This window comes from Xyrauchen texanus, chromosome 24 (assembly GCF_025860055.1).
Source record: "Xyrauchen texanus isolate HMW12.3.18 chromosome 24, RBS_HiC_50CHRs, whole genome shotgun sequence".
Taxonomy (NCBI): Eukaryota; Metazoa; Chordata; class Actinopteri; order Cypriniformes; family Catostomidae; genus Xyrauchen; species Xyrauchen texanus.
Window position 1 is genome coordinate 28,766,762 of NC_068299.1, and position 18,252 is coordinate 28,785,013.

General features: G+C 38.0%; 1 protein-coding gene across 2 annotated transcripts in view; it reads right to left on the bottom strand.

Moving 5' to 3' along the window:
* tet1 (tet methylcytosine dioxygenase 1) overlaps nucleotides 1-17,904 on the bottom strand; it is a 67,882-nt gene extending 49,978 nt beyond the window's left edge. For both annotated transcript variants that reach the window (XM_052090193.1, XM_052090192.1), the window contains exons 1-2: nucleotides 17,704-17,904; nucleotides 11,743-13,262 (exon numbers count right to left, since the gene is read on the bottom strand). In XM_052090193.1, the coding sequence (XP_051946153.1) occupies nucleotides 11,743-13,116 (1,374 nt within the window). In that variant the 5' untranslated portion in view covers nucleotides 13,117-13,262; nucleotides 17,704-17,904. The remainder of the gene's footprint in view (nucleotides 1-11,742; nucleotides 13,263-17,703) is intronic.
* Nucleotides 17,905-18,252: the final 348 nt, after the last annotated feature.

The following is an 18,252-nucleotide window of genomic DNA, read 5'->3' on the forward strand; positions in this document are numbered from 1 at the left end:
ATTCAGTGCGATTCATTTAACAAAAAATAACGCGTTAAAAAATTTATGCAATTAATCGCATGCCCACGAACCATAATAAGGAAGATTCCTGAGAAATGCAAGCCTGTAGTACCACCTGTTTACTCCAGAGGGCAGTAGGTGAAATTTCAGCTGTATGAGCAACGCGCAGTTTATACAGTGAAGAAAACACTTCAGTAGACAGAACAACAAAACACTCGGAGCGAAATGCGATCTAAGGGATCTCAAGATGTGTTTAAAGATTGAGAATTAAACTATAATTAACTTGTATGTATGACACAGGTGTAAATTGACGGGCTCTTAAACAAGCCCTCATAATAACTGTCCAACTGATTGACAAATTCACTTGTGAAATGGATTGCTGTGAACTGTTGATCAATGATTGGATTATGATCAATAATATGGTAGTAAACAATACATTGTATTCTAAAGACGCTTTTTGTATTGTGTTATCAATGATTAACTCTTCTGCTACAGGAATGTAATGCATTTTAATTATCTGAATATACATATATATAATTTTTAAATATTTAAAGACAACTATGTTTTATTATATATTGATATAAATATGTAGAATCATTATATATTGAATTATTGTTATATGAGGGGCTTTCTCAGCAAATATTTGTATATGCGATTAATTAATCGGAACACCATGTAATTAATTAGAAAAAAAATTATAATCGATTGACAGCTCTAATATATATGTAAAATACCAGTCAAATATAAAATATTCATAGTCTGATGATATCAGTCAATGCTGCACAAAGAATTTTAATAATTTTCATTAAATATTTAACTTCTGAATAAAAACTCCCTTAAAACGATTTAAAAGGTTTTCTGAGAAGCAAAATTGCTTAGGTTAGATTTATTTCTGCAAAGATACAAAATTTTACCAAGGGATATTCAAGATATATTCTTTCAAAACAAGTTCATATCTTAATAAATAATGTTTCTTCATGGTGCAGCATCTAATCTTTGGGCACATGTGACATTTACGGTCTTATCTCTTATAATACAGTTTCTCGCACCGTTAAACGCAGTAATCACGTGTCTGGTTGGTGAAATCCATGTGGTAATTGGAAGCAAATGAGGATATGCATAGTAAAAACAGGCATAGTACACTCCATATATGTTTATTTTGGGGAGGAGACGGGGTGGGGAATGTAAACACAATCTTCTGCTAGCTGGGATTTCTTAAGGGAACTATGCGCAGGTTCTGGCATACGTACGGTTTTACAAATCTGAAAACTTGTGTGTGTGGGCAAAATCTGCTTTTTGTGCGTATGCAAACTTTAAGGATGAAATCTACGCAAATTTTATACATGAGTTCGCAAGTTCGAATCCAGGGCATGCTCAGTTACTCCAGCCGGGTCTACTAAGCAACCAAATTGGCCCGGTTACTAGGGAGGGTAAAGTCACATGAGGTAACTTCCTCGTGGTTGCTATAATGTGGTTCGCTCTCAGTGGGGTGCGTGGTGAATTGTGGGTGGATGCCGCGGAGAATAGCTCGAAGCCTGCACATGCGCTATGTCTCCGAGGTAACACACTCAACAAGCTACGTGATACGATGTGCGGGTTGACGGTCTCAGACACGGAGGCAACTGAGATTCTTCCTCCGCCACCTTGAGTCACATAGGGAATTGGGCATTCCAAATTGGGGAGAAAAAGGAGAACAAAAAGAATAATGCATAAATAAAACCAACTTATTTTTCTGTTTTAAATATCCTGATGATAGTGTTGTAAGAAACAACCCCACTCAAAAATGTACTGCTTGAACTAAGAAAAAGTGAAATTAAGCCTCATAATGTTAGCGAATTATAGCAACATGGAGTGATATTTGCAACAAATAAATAAATTCTTCCTTTTGTTCTGAGATTTCAAGTCACCAGTGAAGACAACAAGAATCAGAGAAATAGAACAAACAGGGAAGTTTTTTACTATTTAGCAAAGAAAGGTTAGTTTATGAGTACTTGAGAAAGTGTATATATGATATATACATTTAGGTAGTCTATCCAAGGAAGTATTGTTTGATTCATTTTTATTAAATATATTGGTAACACTTTACAATTAGTTGTGTTGTCAGTATACATCAACATTGCACAATTAACATGAAATATGAAAAAAAATAAAATATTTTTTTTATTCAATAATGTCATATGTCAATTTCTACATACAGTAATTAAATTTAATATAAAAAATTAAGGTCAGACCCCCTGAAGGTTATTGTGTAATTCACACCCTGCCTCTTCCCCAACTGTGCCAAGCAAAGCAGCCCACTGTGCCATTCACAAGCAAACAGCAGTAGATCCATCTCTGAGGCACCGTAAAAAAAACTATGTATGATCATAGGTGAAACTTTTTGTGGAGATAGCCAGTGGGGCTTCTGTGTAGTTAAGAGTGTCCCATCTGGCTGGCAGCTGTGCAGAATTTGTCTGTTATTTGAATACGTCTTGTAACAGAACAAACATGAACACAAAGGCCTGGAAAATTTTGAACACTGAGATTCAATCTTGATCACAAACATGGCATACCACAGCCCTTTCAGAAAACTCCAGTCTGAAATAAGTCAACAAAACACACATCTCTTGCAGTTGACTATTCTTCAGTGATTGAGACATGTTGCGGCATAGGCTGCGAGATGTGGTATGTGATCCCTTCTAGCCCAGGGGTCAGGTTGTTCAATATTATTAATTGAAGACACACCAAAACATGCGCAAAGCGTATTATGTATGAGTGACAACCAATCTCTCATACTGCTGGATGGCAAAACGACCAACATTTTAGCATAGCTTTCAAGTCTATTAAGGAGAATTATTGAACTGATGGGTTAGCTTTTTGTTAACAAAAAGATCGTAAGACATCGAAGCATAACCTTTACCCACTATCAACACCATCCAATACAGTTTGGCTGCACCAGTGCTATGTACTAGTTAAAAATATAGTTCACTCAAAAATAAAAATGTTCTCACCCTCACGCCATCCCAGATGTGTACATCTTTCTTTCTTCAGCAGAATACAAAGATTTTTAGAAGAGTATCTCAGCTCTGTGAGTCCATATAATACAAGTGAATGGGTGCCAAAGTTTTACACTCAAAACACAAAGTCATCATAAAAGTAATCCATATGACTCCAGTGGTTAAATCCATATCTTCAGAAGCAATATGATCAGTGTGGGTGAGAAACAAATCAATATTTAGTCACTTTTTACAATAAACTCTCCTCCTTGCTTAGTAGGTGGTGATATGCACAAAGATTCCAAATCACCAAAATGAAAAGAAGAATGTAGAAGTAGAAGTGAAAGTAAAAAATACTTAAATATGGATCTGTTTCTCATCCACACCTATCATATCGCATCTGAAGATATGGATTTAACCACTGGAGTCTTATGGATTATTTTATGCTGTTTTTATGTGCATTTTGGAGCTTCAACGTTTTGGCACCCATTGAATTTCACTGTATGGACCTACAGAGCTGAAAATATTAGTTTGTTTTCAGCAGAAGAAAGTAAATCATACACATCTGGGATGGCATGAAGGTGAATAAATTATGAGAGAATTTAAATTTTTGGGTGAACTATCCCTTTTGGTCTGATATATTGTAGGCGTGGGCACAGGCTGATCCTGATTATCCGGTCAGGACAGCCATTTCCTGCTATATACAACCAAACAAACCTGATTTATATTGTTCAACACAAATGTAACAATACAGGACAGAACAAGCCTTAAAACTAACAATTCTGAAATTTCTTTGGAAATCAAAGATCTATGACTGACTTTACAAAATAATTAAAATATTACATGATCCATTACACCTTAATATAGACATTTATAATCAAAACGCCCGACAAGGCTGAGAGGACGCTAACATTAAAGCTAACCTCAAGCGGTTAGAACAATGTGACAAAAATACATGCATGTCCTACCTAAATTATTAAATGTCATGATTGTTACCATCTATTACCATCTATTTGCATTATTTTATATCCAGCTGGTAACGTTTATGCATTCGTTAGCCAGCTAAGTTGCATATTTAAAGCTAGTGACATGAGAAAGCAAATTAATATCTTCATGCAGCAGAGAGAAACATATAAACAAATCAGAAACGCATCTGATTTCAAATGTACAACATTTTTAGCTTTGATTACGGCGCGCATTCGTCATGGCAGTGTTTTGACAACCTTATGCAAAGGCACAACATTTATTTTCATCCAGAGTTGCATTAATGTTTGGCTGAGATCTTGTATTGATGACGGGAGTGTCGAAACACTCCGTATAGTCTTCAACACTTCCGAAATACTTTCAATGGGGTTAAGGTCAGGACTCTGTGACGGCTAATTCATGTGGGAAAATGATTCCTCATGCTCCCTGAACCACTCTTTCACAATTTGAGCCTGATTTGAGCCCGAGCCACAGTTTGAGGTGAACCGTCAGCTTTGCGGAATAAATGTGGTCGGAAAAAGAATTATCAAATTTTTTTTTTCCTCACTGAAATACAGTATGATTACTTCAGATCAATCACATTCAAGTGCTATAAAGGCTAGACACAGTGCAACAAATACAGTTTAACAGAAAGCAGGTGTCTCAATATGCTTTTAAAGTTATTTTTAATTAGACACATCATCCAAAAAACAGCGCTCCAGCACGAGATGCTGAATAAACAAAAACAAAGCTAAACAAAGATGTTCATCTAGCGCGCATTTACATAGAAAAACAAATGGATGGTTACAAAAGCATTCAGTGTGAACAGCCCCTAACAGTTGGTGGAGGTCTTTGGCCATTGCATCTTGCTCTTTTATAATCATTTCTCAGATTAAACAATGAGTTGTTTAAATGCTTTGTCAGGAAAGATGTTCAACTTGGAAATGTGTGTCTTGAGAATTCTCACGTTCAGTTCCAGTCTGTTGCGTTCTGTCTATTTGAACAGCACCTTGTCTGGGCTCAGAGTCTGAGTTGTTTCACCACCGAGTTCAGCCGAATACCACTGCTATCTGTGAATAAGGCTACTCAACATACAACTGTACTGAATAAAAAACAATGTGGTAATTTGCTGTAATTATTAAGCTTGAGTCTGGAGTAGTTTGAGTTTGTGAGTTGGAGTAGATTGAGTGAAGTATCCACACTTCCTCTTGCACTAATGCATTTCCACTTTACATATCATGTGACATCCATTATGGACAGATGGCTGCACAGACAACAACCCTCACTATATAGTTTTAATTACATTAGGTTTTCCCCTCAAACCCAGGAAGATAGAGACAATCCCAAGTGAAATACAAAGCAATTCCCTAACCATTCACTCCCATGAATTTGCAACCTACCCATCCACGCTCATGACACCCTAAGACAGTTGACCTACATAACACTGACAAATGTGACCTCAGCTGAACACTGCCATAAATATTAGGGAAATGATTCATATGTTTAAAGACCTCAATCTAGTAATCTGTCATAATTCCTGTACCTAACAGACCACTACTACTAACAGAGGCCATAAAATCAGCTCGCTTCTGTCATAATTTACTCATCCGTATGTCAATACAAACCTGTATGACTTAATTCCTCATGTGGAACATAAAATGAGATGCTTTAATGAAGATACATCTGCATCTCTACAATAAAATAGCGGTTGCTAGTAACTCACTTTAAACCTTACAAAAGCACCCAGAAGTGTCATAAAAGTAGTCAATGGGACACATGTGCATCTGACACATTTGTGCATTGACCAATAATTTAAAATAGTGCAGCTTTGGTTACCCCTTTGGTACTTAGTTTATTTATCCGTCAAGAATTTGTAGGACAGGCAAAAATGACAAAAATGCCCATCCCTATTAGACATGATATGACTGATTTTCACTAATGCCTAACAAGATTGGTTATGTATTTTCACAGATCCTTGTTGGAGAATTTGTCAGATACTGCATGACAGGGTCTGAATACCTCTAAAAAAATTTTTTGTAGAGGTATTCAACAACCTTGTTTTCAACAGTGGCTAAACAAACAACTAGACTCAAAAATGCCTTAATCACTGAAGTGACAACAATTTTAGATGCCTGAATCAAACATAACTACTGCACAAATAAGACATAAATGGCATAAATCAGAAGGAAAATGAGTTTCACAACAAAACAATTTGGTGATGGAATTGTTGAAATGCATGTCTGCCTCTGTCAAACACTTACTGTAAGGGTAAGACACACTGCAACACAGAAAACTAAAATTCGTAGAGTGCCGTTCATTCTATTTCACTCGCATTCAACCATGAACACAAATAGACACACAGGCCACGTGCAAAGCTCACAGTGCATCATGTGACAGGGCTTTCTCTGATAACAGTGCTCATCCATCCATTTCTTATCTTGCTTTCATATTTGCTGGAGTCAATGCTTTCATAAGACAGTGGTGATTGGAAAATAAAAGTGTGAATGAGAAACCTACAAAAGGAGAGTTTATTGTCTCACATTAAAACCTCTGCAGCCTATTGTCATCAACTTTCTTTGATTGGTCAATGTGTACATTTGAAAGCATTGACCTTAATATTGTAAGGTCAAGGTTGTACTGAACATTGTTGCTTTAAGACTTTCCTTCAATTAATCGTTCAGCATGTTCCAAGTTCCAAACTTGAATATTGTGTGTGTGTGTGTGGGTGTGTGTAAAACACAAAAAATACATATTTTTTGGTTTAAGCATCATTACACAGATCTCGGCATACAACAACAGTTCATAGTGACCAGGGTCTGTCAAGTTCCAAAAAGGACAGAAAATGAATTGAAATAAAATAAACATTTAACAAAAAGTAGTCAAAATGACTCAAGTGATAGTGTCTGAACCAAGGAGATTCAAAAGAACCAGCTCATAAGAGTCGTTATTTCAGAAATTGGACTACACTGGTCACGCTGTGTGTTTGTACATAGAAATAAAGAGCTGGTTTTGTGGGAACTGCACTACAGTACACTGGTTGCGTTGTAATTGCAATATAGATTCAACAGAGGCAGCGCTGCCGCTGAATATCTCAGCAGGAATCAGAGTATTCTAATAGTTATCGACCGATATATCACTGAGGCTAATAAAATGTCCAATATTTTTTAATTATCGGCATCAGACGATAAATTTTCCCATTTGGCAATTTAGTATCTCAAGCCGCGAGGGTGCCGAGAATCACCTACTTGCATGTGAAAGAGCTATTTGAGACGTGTTTTGTTATGTAGCATTGTGTTACTACAATAATAGACCAGCACGTGTCTTATTTGAACTGTCTTGTGTATCAGAGCTGTGACAGATGTGCAGGAGCATATGATGTTTAAAGTGCTCCATTTCATTCTCTCACCTCAACAATTTGCTATAACTTAACATTCTAGTCCAATGATAAAAAGGCAAATATAAATATAACTTCTATCACATATCGTCTGCAGATATGCAGATTTTTCTTTTAAACAGATTACGAAACCCACAAAACTTGCGCAAACCCCGTTTTGTCCTCCTGTGGAGCACTCATATACTGTATCTTCCTCTGAAGCACATATCATCAGCCTGGGTCTAAACTCTGTTCCTCTGACACACAAATGTTGCGAGACGGTCTGTCCATGACACTTCAAGCAGGCAATCTGGGCGGTGTAAACTGAAAGCGGTCAGTAGATTACTGCCATCACTGGATCCGCACTAACGCATGAGAGCAGAAGTAAATTGAATCATAAGCAAATCTGTAAGTAAAGCACTACAAGTAAATCTCTGTGTCCCAATCTGGACCATATCTGCCCTAAACAACATTCAAGATTAGAGTTTGGGTGTCCTAAATCATGGTATATGGAAATGAGTGTCCCAAAGTTGCCTAAATGGTCTACTATTTCCAGTAGATTTCCCTGAACATTTTTTGGCTAAAATTGCCCACAATCCCTTGTTTGATGGAAGAAGAGTTTGACTGTTCACTTCAGAACTACAATTATCATATGTGAAAAACGACAAACACAGTGGTAAAACCGACGGCACATCATCACTTCATCTTTTGTTTACAACATAAAACAACATTAAGCGTTATGCAAGTTTGGTTGACCACTGTGAAGAGAAACAACTGTCTAAGACAAAGACACTGACTGGCTCATTAAATTGCAAATGATCAAGCGGCTTTAATTAATCCTCATCTTACCATCACACATTCTTTTATGTCCACCTACTATATTTGTACTGCTAATTGTAGATGTTCTTGTGTGTTCTTAAAGGGATAGTTCACCCAAAAATGAAAATGTTCTCTATTTACTCACCCTCATACCATCCCAGATGTGTATGACTTTCTTACTTCAGCAGAACGCAACAAAAAGAATATCTCAGATCTGTAGGTCCACACAATGAAAGTGGACAGTGAACAGCACTTTAAAGCTCCAAAAAGCACAGACAATCGTAGTAAAAGTAATCCATAAGACTCCAGTGGTTAAATGAATGTCTTCTTCCCATTGCCTTGGGTGAGAAAAAGATCAATATTTCAGTCCTTTTCACAAAAATTGTTTACTTCCTGTCGCTCTCCAATGCGCATCAATGAGGGGAATCAGTTTACACTGCCTCCCGCGTTGGCATGTCCAAATGAGAGCAAAACCAATGAAGCTTGTGAACAGTATTCTCGTGTAAATAAATCGAGCTGCACTATCACTTGTATCACGTCAGTTCTCGAGTGAACATGAAAGTGCGCTTGCGTCATGCGAGAGGCAGCGTGAACTGGATCCTCTATGGGGGAATCGTGCATTTGAGAGTGAAAGGCAGAAAATTACAGTGAAAAAGACTTAAATATTGATCTGTTTCTCACCCAAAGCAATCAGATTGCTTTAGAAGATCTTTTAACCACCTGGAGTCATATGGATTACTTTTACTATGATTGTCTATGTTTTTTGGAGCATTAAAGTGCTGATCACCTTTCACTTTCATTATATGGACCTACAGAGCTGAAATATTCTTCTAAAAATCCTCATTTGTGTTCTGCAGAAGAAAGAAAAAATACACATCTGATATCATGAGGGTGAGTAAATGATGAAAGAATTTTCATTTTTGGGTGAACCATCCCTTTAAGAGCTTCTTTCTTAAATTATATTTAAGGAAATGTATCAGCACCATATCAATTAAAAACAGGAATATCACAAACAGAAAATGAACTAAATGTACACAATTGTCTGTTCTCTTTTTATTTTTGTCTTTTATTGTTTCACTAAAATATAGCAGAGATCAGATTCTCTTTCAGGATACTGTTATAATGATGTAAACCGTATGCAACGCTGCCAAAGAAAAAATACAAGTGATCCAGCACAATATGATTCAAGTTTTCTGTCTTCCCAACTTGGTATAATATCAAAGTAGAAAATCCTAGATTTTTACTTTAGATGATACTGAATCATATGATCACATCTTTAAGTTTAAATATAACTGTTATCTGTGCTATATTTAATCCGCAACACGTTCTCATTGAATAGAGCTAATGATAGGAAAAGAGATACGTTTGGTTTGCATTAACTACACTTTACTGCATGCATCATTATATCAAAACCGCAGGAGCTCTCCACACCAAACACCATGCGACAGATCTTCAACAATGTGCCGTTTCTTCTCCAGTAAGGTACTAAGCATTGTACCTTGTCGTAAGTGAAATACAATGAAAAATAATGAATGAATGATAGTAAAAATGAAATGAGAAACATGTTTGTCATAATAAGGATGATTGACAGGTCGAAGTACGGTGACAGGATAAACGCCACAACACGACTAAGGGGATCTTTAATTTTAAGACGTGATTTTATGACGTGAAAGTAAGTCCAAATACTTGCACGACTTTTTATCTACACATTAAAGAGTAGACATATTTACATCACAAAAAGAGTGCAAATTTTAAGGGCTGAGTACAAGTAGGTGAATTAGGAGGCATGTTCACTGTGCACTGTACAGTATGTACAAATAGTTATGCCATCCATGGTTGCTGGACTACTGTGTGCATTGTTATTTCCTTCTTCCTGACACATTCATTTCCTCAAGTGCAAACAAATTACTAAAATGGGATGACTAAACAAAAACCAGGAGAATAATTTTTTTTTAAAGAGCACCAATTATGGTTTTTAAACATGCCTAATTTTGTTTTAAAGGTCTCATACAATAGATTTACATGCATCCAAGGTCAAAAAACACTTTCATTTGCTCATAATTTAAATTGCAGCATTACTTTTTGTTTCCCCCAGTGTCAAAAACGACTCGTTCAATGATCCATTCAAAAGCATTCATTCTAAACAACAACTTTCAGAGAGCCCATTACCATATTTGAGTTTCAGCTCTGTCTGAAAAAATGTCTGTTTTACCTTACCAATTTGAGTATGAGTCTAATAGTGATACATCAGAAGATCAACCCGAACCGCCATCGCAAGCACGATGAGAACAGAACGTTTCTCAGTGGTAAGTTTATATGTAGTTTGACAATAATGCGAGTTTGCCAGTTAGCAGAGGCTAACAGCGTGTACTAGCTGTACACGTATACAGAACAGAGGCAGGTTTTTTGTTACCAAATTGCTTAAGTCTGGAATTACCAATGACTCATTTCAGGTGTTCAGAAGTGCACTTCAATTTTGGAAACAGACTTTTTACATTCACAAACAGCTATATAACAATACATGAAAGGTAATATTTGAAAAACCATAATAGGTGTTCTTTAAAGATTTATTTATTTTGTATTATTTTATTTTTACAAATGTTAAAGTTTTATGTGAAATTGTGTGAATATATATAGTGCTGAAAAGTTATTTTTGTAATTTTGAGGAGTTACTATATTAAATTGTGTGATATGTCGACATTCAATCGGCCCCTGCTCTCGGCCTTTAAAAACCCATATTGGGGGACCTGGGTAGCTCAGAGTATTGACACAGACTACCCCCCTAAAGTTGAATTCATGACGTGACTCCAGCCAGGTCTTCTAAGCAACCAAATTGGTCTGGTTGCAAGGGAGGGTAGAGTCACATGGGGTAACCTCCTCGTGGTCGCTATAATGTGGTTTGCTCTCGGTGGGGTGCATGGTGAGTTGTGCATGGTTGCCTCGGTGGATAGCGTGAAGTCTCCTCACGCACTATGGCTCTAAAGTAACGCGCTCAACAAGCCACGTGATAAGATGCACTGGTTTACGTTCTCAGACACGGAGGCAACTGAGATTTGTCCTCCACCACCCGGAATGAGGCGAGTCGCTACGCCACCATGGGCATTCCAAATTGGGGAGAAAAAGGGGAGAGAAAAAACCCACGTTGGACGACACTAATGATGTCCCATTCGCATTGGCAGAAAAATGCAAATTCAACAAACTAAAACGAAACCAAAAGTCATACAAATAGTATAGTCCGGTGTTTTTTTATATTTATATTTTTTCTGAATAAGAACTGGTTCTTGGTTCCCAACTTTACCTAAAACTCAAGTCTAGCCTGTGTTCGCATCCAGAATTAAAAAATGGCATGTCACTTTTGATTACTAAAAACGGCAAAATCAATGCCATTTTGGCAGAGGTGAACTTTTTAGTGAATCCATTTCAGTATGTTCTTCAAATTAAGCTATAGTATGGCTTCAGAAAAGGAGATGTTGACACTGAGAACTGTATAATGATTCTTCAAAAATGTATTTTGTGTTACACTGAAAAAACAAAAGCATAAGGGTTTGGAATGACATGAGGCTGAGTAAATAGTGACTGAAGGAATAGTAGAGGAAGCGTCAGGTGCCTTACCTCTCCCGTAAAGATCATTAGAGGCTTTTTCCTCAGCTCGACACATTTCCTGAGCTTACAGATCTGATGGCCCGTTTTTCGGTTCAGGCAACTTCTGCATTCCCCACAGTTGATCTTGCGCAGACAGGGCACACAACAGCCGCAATGACTTCTCTTCTTTCTCTCTCTCCTCTCTTGATCTCCTAGTAAACTCAGCTGAATATCCTCATCCTCGAGAGAAGGGTTTCCTGATGATCTGTGCACTAGAACCAACTCTGACTCGCAGTCAAAAGAGGACTGGGTGCTCTCTGTGCTATTGGAAAGCGTGCCGTTAAAAGATGTTGTTGCCTGAGGCTCATGGTCTGGATCATAAACAGTGCTGTTGTAAATGGTTGCACTCAGAGAAAGGAGAGAAAGCGCTCCCTCTTTCTTTATTAACATTTCAGCATCGTCAATTTCATCTTTGGTATCGGCATCTACCTGGGGAGAATTAGTGATGTTTTCAAGTGCTGGCGATTCTTCAAGGGATTGACAAATTGGGGACGTCACAGTCTCATCTGATTCTGCAGAGGGTTCTGGAGTGGTTTCACAAGAACTTTCAGAAAAGTCAATTTCGTTGATCTGCTCAGTCTGACCAGAAACATTCTTATCTGACTGTGTAGGGGAGGGAACTTTTGGGCCTGAGGTATCAGTGTTGTAGGCAAAGTTCACGTTATTGATGGGCGTGTGCTCCGAAGTGTCACACTGCTCAACAAAGGCAACCTCTGTATCAGTACATTTTTGTACAGTTTCTGTGTTTGCCTTTACCTTCTCCTCTGCCTTGTCAGTGTTGATAACAACAGTCTCTCTGTGCTCCTCCGCAGTTTCCTCCGAGCTTATGTTAATGGTCAGTCCCTCTCCAGTAGGAATAACAGCACTCTTTTGTTGCCCATCACTATTAAGATCATGAAGTTCGGGCCTTTTTGTATCAGTATCCTGTTCCCTGATCTGCTGACCTCCCTTTCTCCCAATAACTGCCCTTCTGCGAGACTCAACTTCCCGTAGGACGCTCTGAAACAAGCGACTATTTCGAGGTGACCTCCGTTGGCCATTACGTTTTGACAACAAGCCATTTTGCTTCAAAGATGCACGCGTATGTCTGGATACTTTAACAACAGGGGCAGTCTTGACACTCCTCGTGCCAGGCTTCTTGGCAGGACTCTTCTGGGCATCCTTGGCTGCCCGTCTCTTGTCTGTGGACTTCCTGATCTGGCCTTGCCTACTGAGTGTGGCAGAGCCGTTAGCTTTGAGTGAGTTTGCCGTTTGTCTTGTAGTCATGTAAGTTTTCACACTCCTGACATTTTGCTTTCTGGATGTACGTGAAGCTTTTTTGGCCGATTTGGAAGTGCGAGGCATAGCTGGGCTGAGTGCGAAGGAGATGGGAAGCAAGGTACAGGACAGCCGGCATGGGAAACAGTATACTGATGACTCTGGACAATAGTACTTGTCAAATCTTTCATGTACTGTTACTGTTTCAATATCACATATGGATAATTGGTTACCTGTGGAAAAGACAATTTATTATTATATTATTCATTCCCAAATTCTTTGAATTATGTAGCATATGATTGCATTCATTAAATTCTAATTGAATCTAGTAAGAGATTCACATGAACCATACAGTAAACAGGCCATGAAATAGATAATTAAAATGTCTCTTAAGTGTCATCTACTTTCATGGCCGTGTGTGCAGGTGCAAAGTTTTGCCTTCACAAGAGTAAAAACTCAGTAAAACTTTCTTAGTGCAGTCATAAACTCTGTATAAAAATAAAGAGGATACCGTGAAAATGTTGCTTCTCCAAGAAATACACTCACCTAAAGGATTATTAGGAACACCCGTTCAATTTCACATTAATGCAATTATCTAATCAACCAATCACATGGCAGTTGCTTCAATGCATTTAGGGGTGTGGTCCTGGTCAAGACAATCTCCTGAACTCCAAACTGAATGTCAGAATGGGAAAGAAAAGTGATTTAAGCAATTTTGAGCGTGGCATGGTTGTTGGTGCCAGACGGGCCGGTCTGAGTATTTCACAATCTGCTCAGTTACTGGGATTTTCACACACAACCATTTCTAGGGTTTACAAAGAATGGTGTGAAAAGGGAAAAACAGCCAGTATCGCGGCAGTCCTGTGGGCTGAAAATGCCTTGTTGATGCTAGAGGTCAGAGGAGAATGGGCCGACTGATTCAAGCTGATAGAAGAGCAACTTTGCCTGAAATAACCACTCGTTACAACCAAGGTATGCAGCAAAGCATTTGTGAAGCCACAACACGCACAACCTTGAGGCGGATGGGCTACAACAGCAGAAGACCCCACCGGGTACCACTCATCTCCACTACAAATAGGAAAAAGAGGCTACAACTTGCAAGAGCTCACCAAAATTGGACAGTTGAAGACTGGAAAAATGCTGCCTGGTCTGATGAGTCTCGATTTCTGTTGAGACATTCAGATGGTAGAGTCAGAATTTTGGCATAAACAGAATGAGAACATGGATCCATCATGCCTTGTTACCACTGTGCAGGCTGGTGGTGGTGGTGTAATGGTGTGGGGGATGTTTTCTTGGCACACTTTAGGCCCCTTAGTGCCAATTGGGCATCGTTTAAATGCCACGGCCTACCTGAGCATTGTTTCTGACCATGTCCATCCCTTTATGGCCACCATGTACCCATCCTCTGATGGCTACTTCCAGCAGGATAATGCACCATGTCACAAAGCTCGAATCATTTCAAATTGGTTTCTTGAACATGACAATGAGTTCACTGTACTAAAATGGCCCCCACAGTCACCAGATCTCAACCCAATAGAGCATCTTTGGGATGTGGTGGAACGGGAGCATCGTGCCCTGGATGTGCATCCCACAAATCTCCATCAACTGCAAGATGCTATCCTATCAATATGGGCCAACATTTCTAAAGAATGCTTTCAGCACCTTGTTGAATCAATGCCATGTAGAATTAAGGCAGTTCTGAAGGCAAAAGGGGGTCAAACACAGTATTAGTATGGTGTTCCTAATAATACTTTAGGTGAGTGTATACTGTAACCATAATTTACAATACATTTTGCTCAAAAACATACACTGCCTGGACAAAAAAAAAAGTTGCATACTCTAATATTTAGTTGGACTGTTTTTAGCTTCGATTATGGTGTGCATTTGTCGTGGCAGTGTTTTGACAACCTTATGCAAAGGCACAACATTATTTCCATCCAGAGTTGCATTAATGTTTGGCCGAGATCTTGTATTGATGACTGGAGTGTCGAAACACTCCGTATAGTCTTCTCCAATACTTCCCAAAGACTTTCAATACATGTGTGAAAATGATTCCTCATGCTCCCTGAACCACTCTTTCACAATTTGAGCCTGACGAATCTTGGCATTGTCGTCCTGGAATATGCCTGTGCCGTCAGAGAAGAAACAAATCCATTGATGGATAACCTGGTCATTCAATATGTTCAGGTAGTCAGCTGAATTAATTTTACTGCCACATAATGTTGTTGAGCCTCACTAACAAGTGACTTTCTATTGGCCACACAGCTGTTTAGCCCAATCCTGCAAGTTCTCATCGCATTGTGTATGTGGAAATGCTCTTACTTTCACAATTACACATAGCCATGAATTCGACCGTCGATTTTTTTAAAGATTTGACTTCAAGTGTTTTAGTGATCTCTGATCATGATCATTCTTTTTTCCGACCACATTTCTTCTGCGAAGCTGACGATTCACTACAATCCTTATCCGTCACTATCCAGTTTTTAATCAAATTCCAGTGATTTCAACAATCACCTTAGTTGTTTTCTTTGCTTGATGGCTGCAGGCCAATAATTTGCCCCTTCTGAAACAGAAACATCTTTTCCACGACCCCGGGACACGTCTTCCAACATGGTTGTTTAAGAAATGAGATGCTACACACTGCATCAATTAGAGTTAAAAGAATTGTTGCCAGCTGAAACATATTAATCACTGCAATAATGATCCACTCATAGGCTCTTAAGTATCTGTTTATTTGAATCAAATGGCAACTTTGTTTTTGGCCAGGCAGTGTATTAGCTACAATGTAATTGCATTGCTATTTAAGGAATAGTTTACCCAAAAATTAGAATTCTCTCATCATTTACTCACCCTTATGTCATCTTAAACTCATATGTCTGTCTTTCCTCTGTGGAACACAAACAAAGATTTATCAGTGGATATAAGATGTCTTAATCATTCAATGCAATTGAACGCTGGCCAAAACTTTGAAGGCACAAAGGCAGCATAAAAGTAATCTATATGGCATTACTTTTATGCTGCCTTTATGTGCTTTTTGAAGCTACAAAATGTTTGTCACAATTCACTTCATGGACCAACAGAGCTGAGATATTCTTCTGAGATTGTGTTCTGCAGAGGAAAGAATGTCATACGAGATTGACTATTCCTTTACGTTGACAAAACTGTACAACAAATCCTGATTCATCATCACCTACAAAATAAGTCTCATAGTATTACCCTGTTTTTCGTAATTTAACATGGCAAAACAAAGTTTTGTTTGAACATATCATAGATGGTACCATAGACTTTTTATGAAGAGCTTTTGAGACCAAGCATGATACATTTTCTAAGGAATAATCAGTGTTGAACGAAATACATGTAACAGGATTTTGTATTTAAAATACAAAATATAAGTAAATGTATTCCATTACAGTTACAATTTAAATCATTTGTAATTAGAATACAGGTACATTTCAAAAAGTATTTTGATTACTGAAGAGATTACATTTTATTGTCATTTGTTCATTTAATGATGCGATCCAAAGTGCATTTGAACAGCGGTGAAACACTTTCTTATGATGTTACATTCAAACGAGCAGACAGAGAAGTAAGTTTGAAATAATTTTGGAGCAGAAGAGATAGAAATATACCTTGTGTAAATTGGCAGCTTTACGCTAAGCTAAAATTCTATTTCTAGCCATTATTCATGCACATGTTACCAGACACAATCATATTTTTTCTTTCAAGAAAATTTACGTTGGAACAAAATTTTTTTTTCTAGTAAGACCTTTGATATTAAGGCAAAAATCTTATTCTTGATAATAATTTTTGTATTTTTTTCCTGTAAAAATATATTTAAAAAATCCTTAAAACAATATCAATTTTGTTTTAGAAACAACACTGCATAAGATATTTAGGTTTTTCAGAGAGTGTATTTTGTCTTACTGTACTGGCAGAATTTTTATAGTCAAAACGAGTTAAAAAAATCTACCAGTGCTGTAGAAGTAATCTAAAGTATTTAGAATATGTTACTGACCTTGAGTAATCTAATGGAATACGTTACAAATTACATTTTACAGCATATGTGCTGTAATCTGTAGTGGAATATATTTAAGTAACCCTCCCAACCCTAGGAATAGTATAACCTGTTGTAACACCTGTTATATTTATACTGTTTATACAGTTTGTTTCAATTGTGTTTTTATCTAGCTTAATTAAGGAGTCTCGCATTAAAGGGAAACAATTTGTCGAAGTTAGGCAAGTGTCAAGTGAGTTTGCGCTGACAAATGGATCTAGAACCCCTCACACAAGTTTCCACATGGTCTGTTTTCAAAACTTAGTGAGTCCCCTACGTAGACAGCATTTTAGGCTTCATACTGTATGTCCGTGCAGCATTTGTGTGCGTCATCATGGGTGCGTACAGAGTTTCTGAGCATCTCAGGCGCGTTCCGAGTCACGCGCCCATAATAGCCAAAATGCTGTCTAGTAAGGGAACTCAGTAGAATTTCAAATACAGCCACGGTAGCCCACTAATCGCTTGACGTTTTCACACATGCTTATCTCTTACGACTGTTCTATAAACCCCTGTACAAGCTATGAAATGAGATATGAACCAAATAACCAAAAAGGAGGGGTATAATCTGTGGTTTGCTGTATTATAGCGAACACTGAAGGGAGTTGAAATACTTTACATACCGGAGAAGGACTATTCCCCGCCTGTAAGACATGACTGATCGTTCAGCATTTTCTCTTCGATCGAGCCTATCTTGGCACGCGTGAAAAGCAGCTCGGTCTGCAGATTTCACGATGTAAATTTCAACTGTAACACTGACATGCTGCCACAGAGCGTAAAGCATCGAAAAAAAGTCAAATCCTACATATGTCAATCCATTCACCACAGTCCTCTGCCAGACACGACCAACGCTCTCCAGTCGACTTCAGGCTATTTAATGGACGTCCGTGAGGTGGCGGGAAAACCCGGACTGGATTCTGTTCTCAACACAATTTGTCCAGCCAGCAGCAAGTCTGTCATATCAATACTTATGAGGCAAATAATTCACCATGCTTTGATCTAACATGCTCTATATGGCTGATCTCTAAACGTGTGTACCACGATTTGAGATGACGTCAGTTTCACTATGACTCCACTCCGGAGGTTTAGCAAGCACTTCTGCTACCTTTTGCTGTATCCGTGCTTTTCAAACAGCAAGCTTAAAATATATATTATTGTTTTTATTATTATTA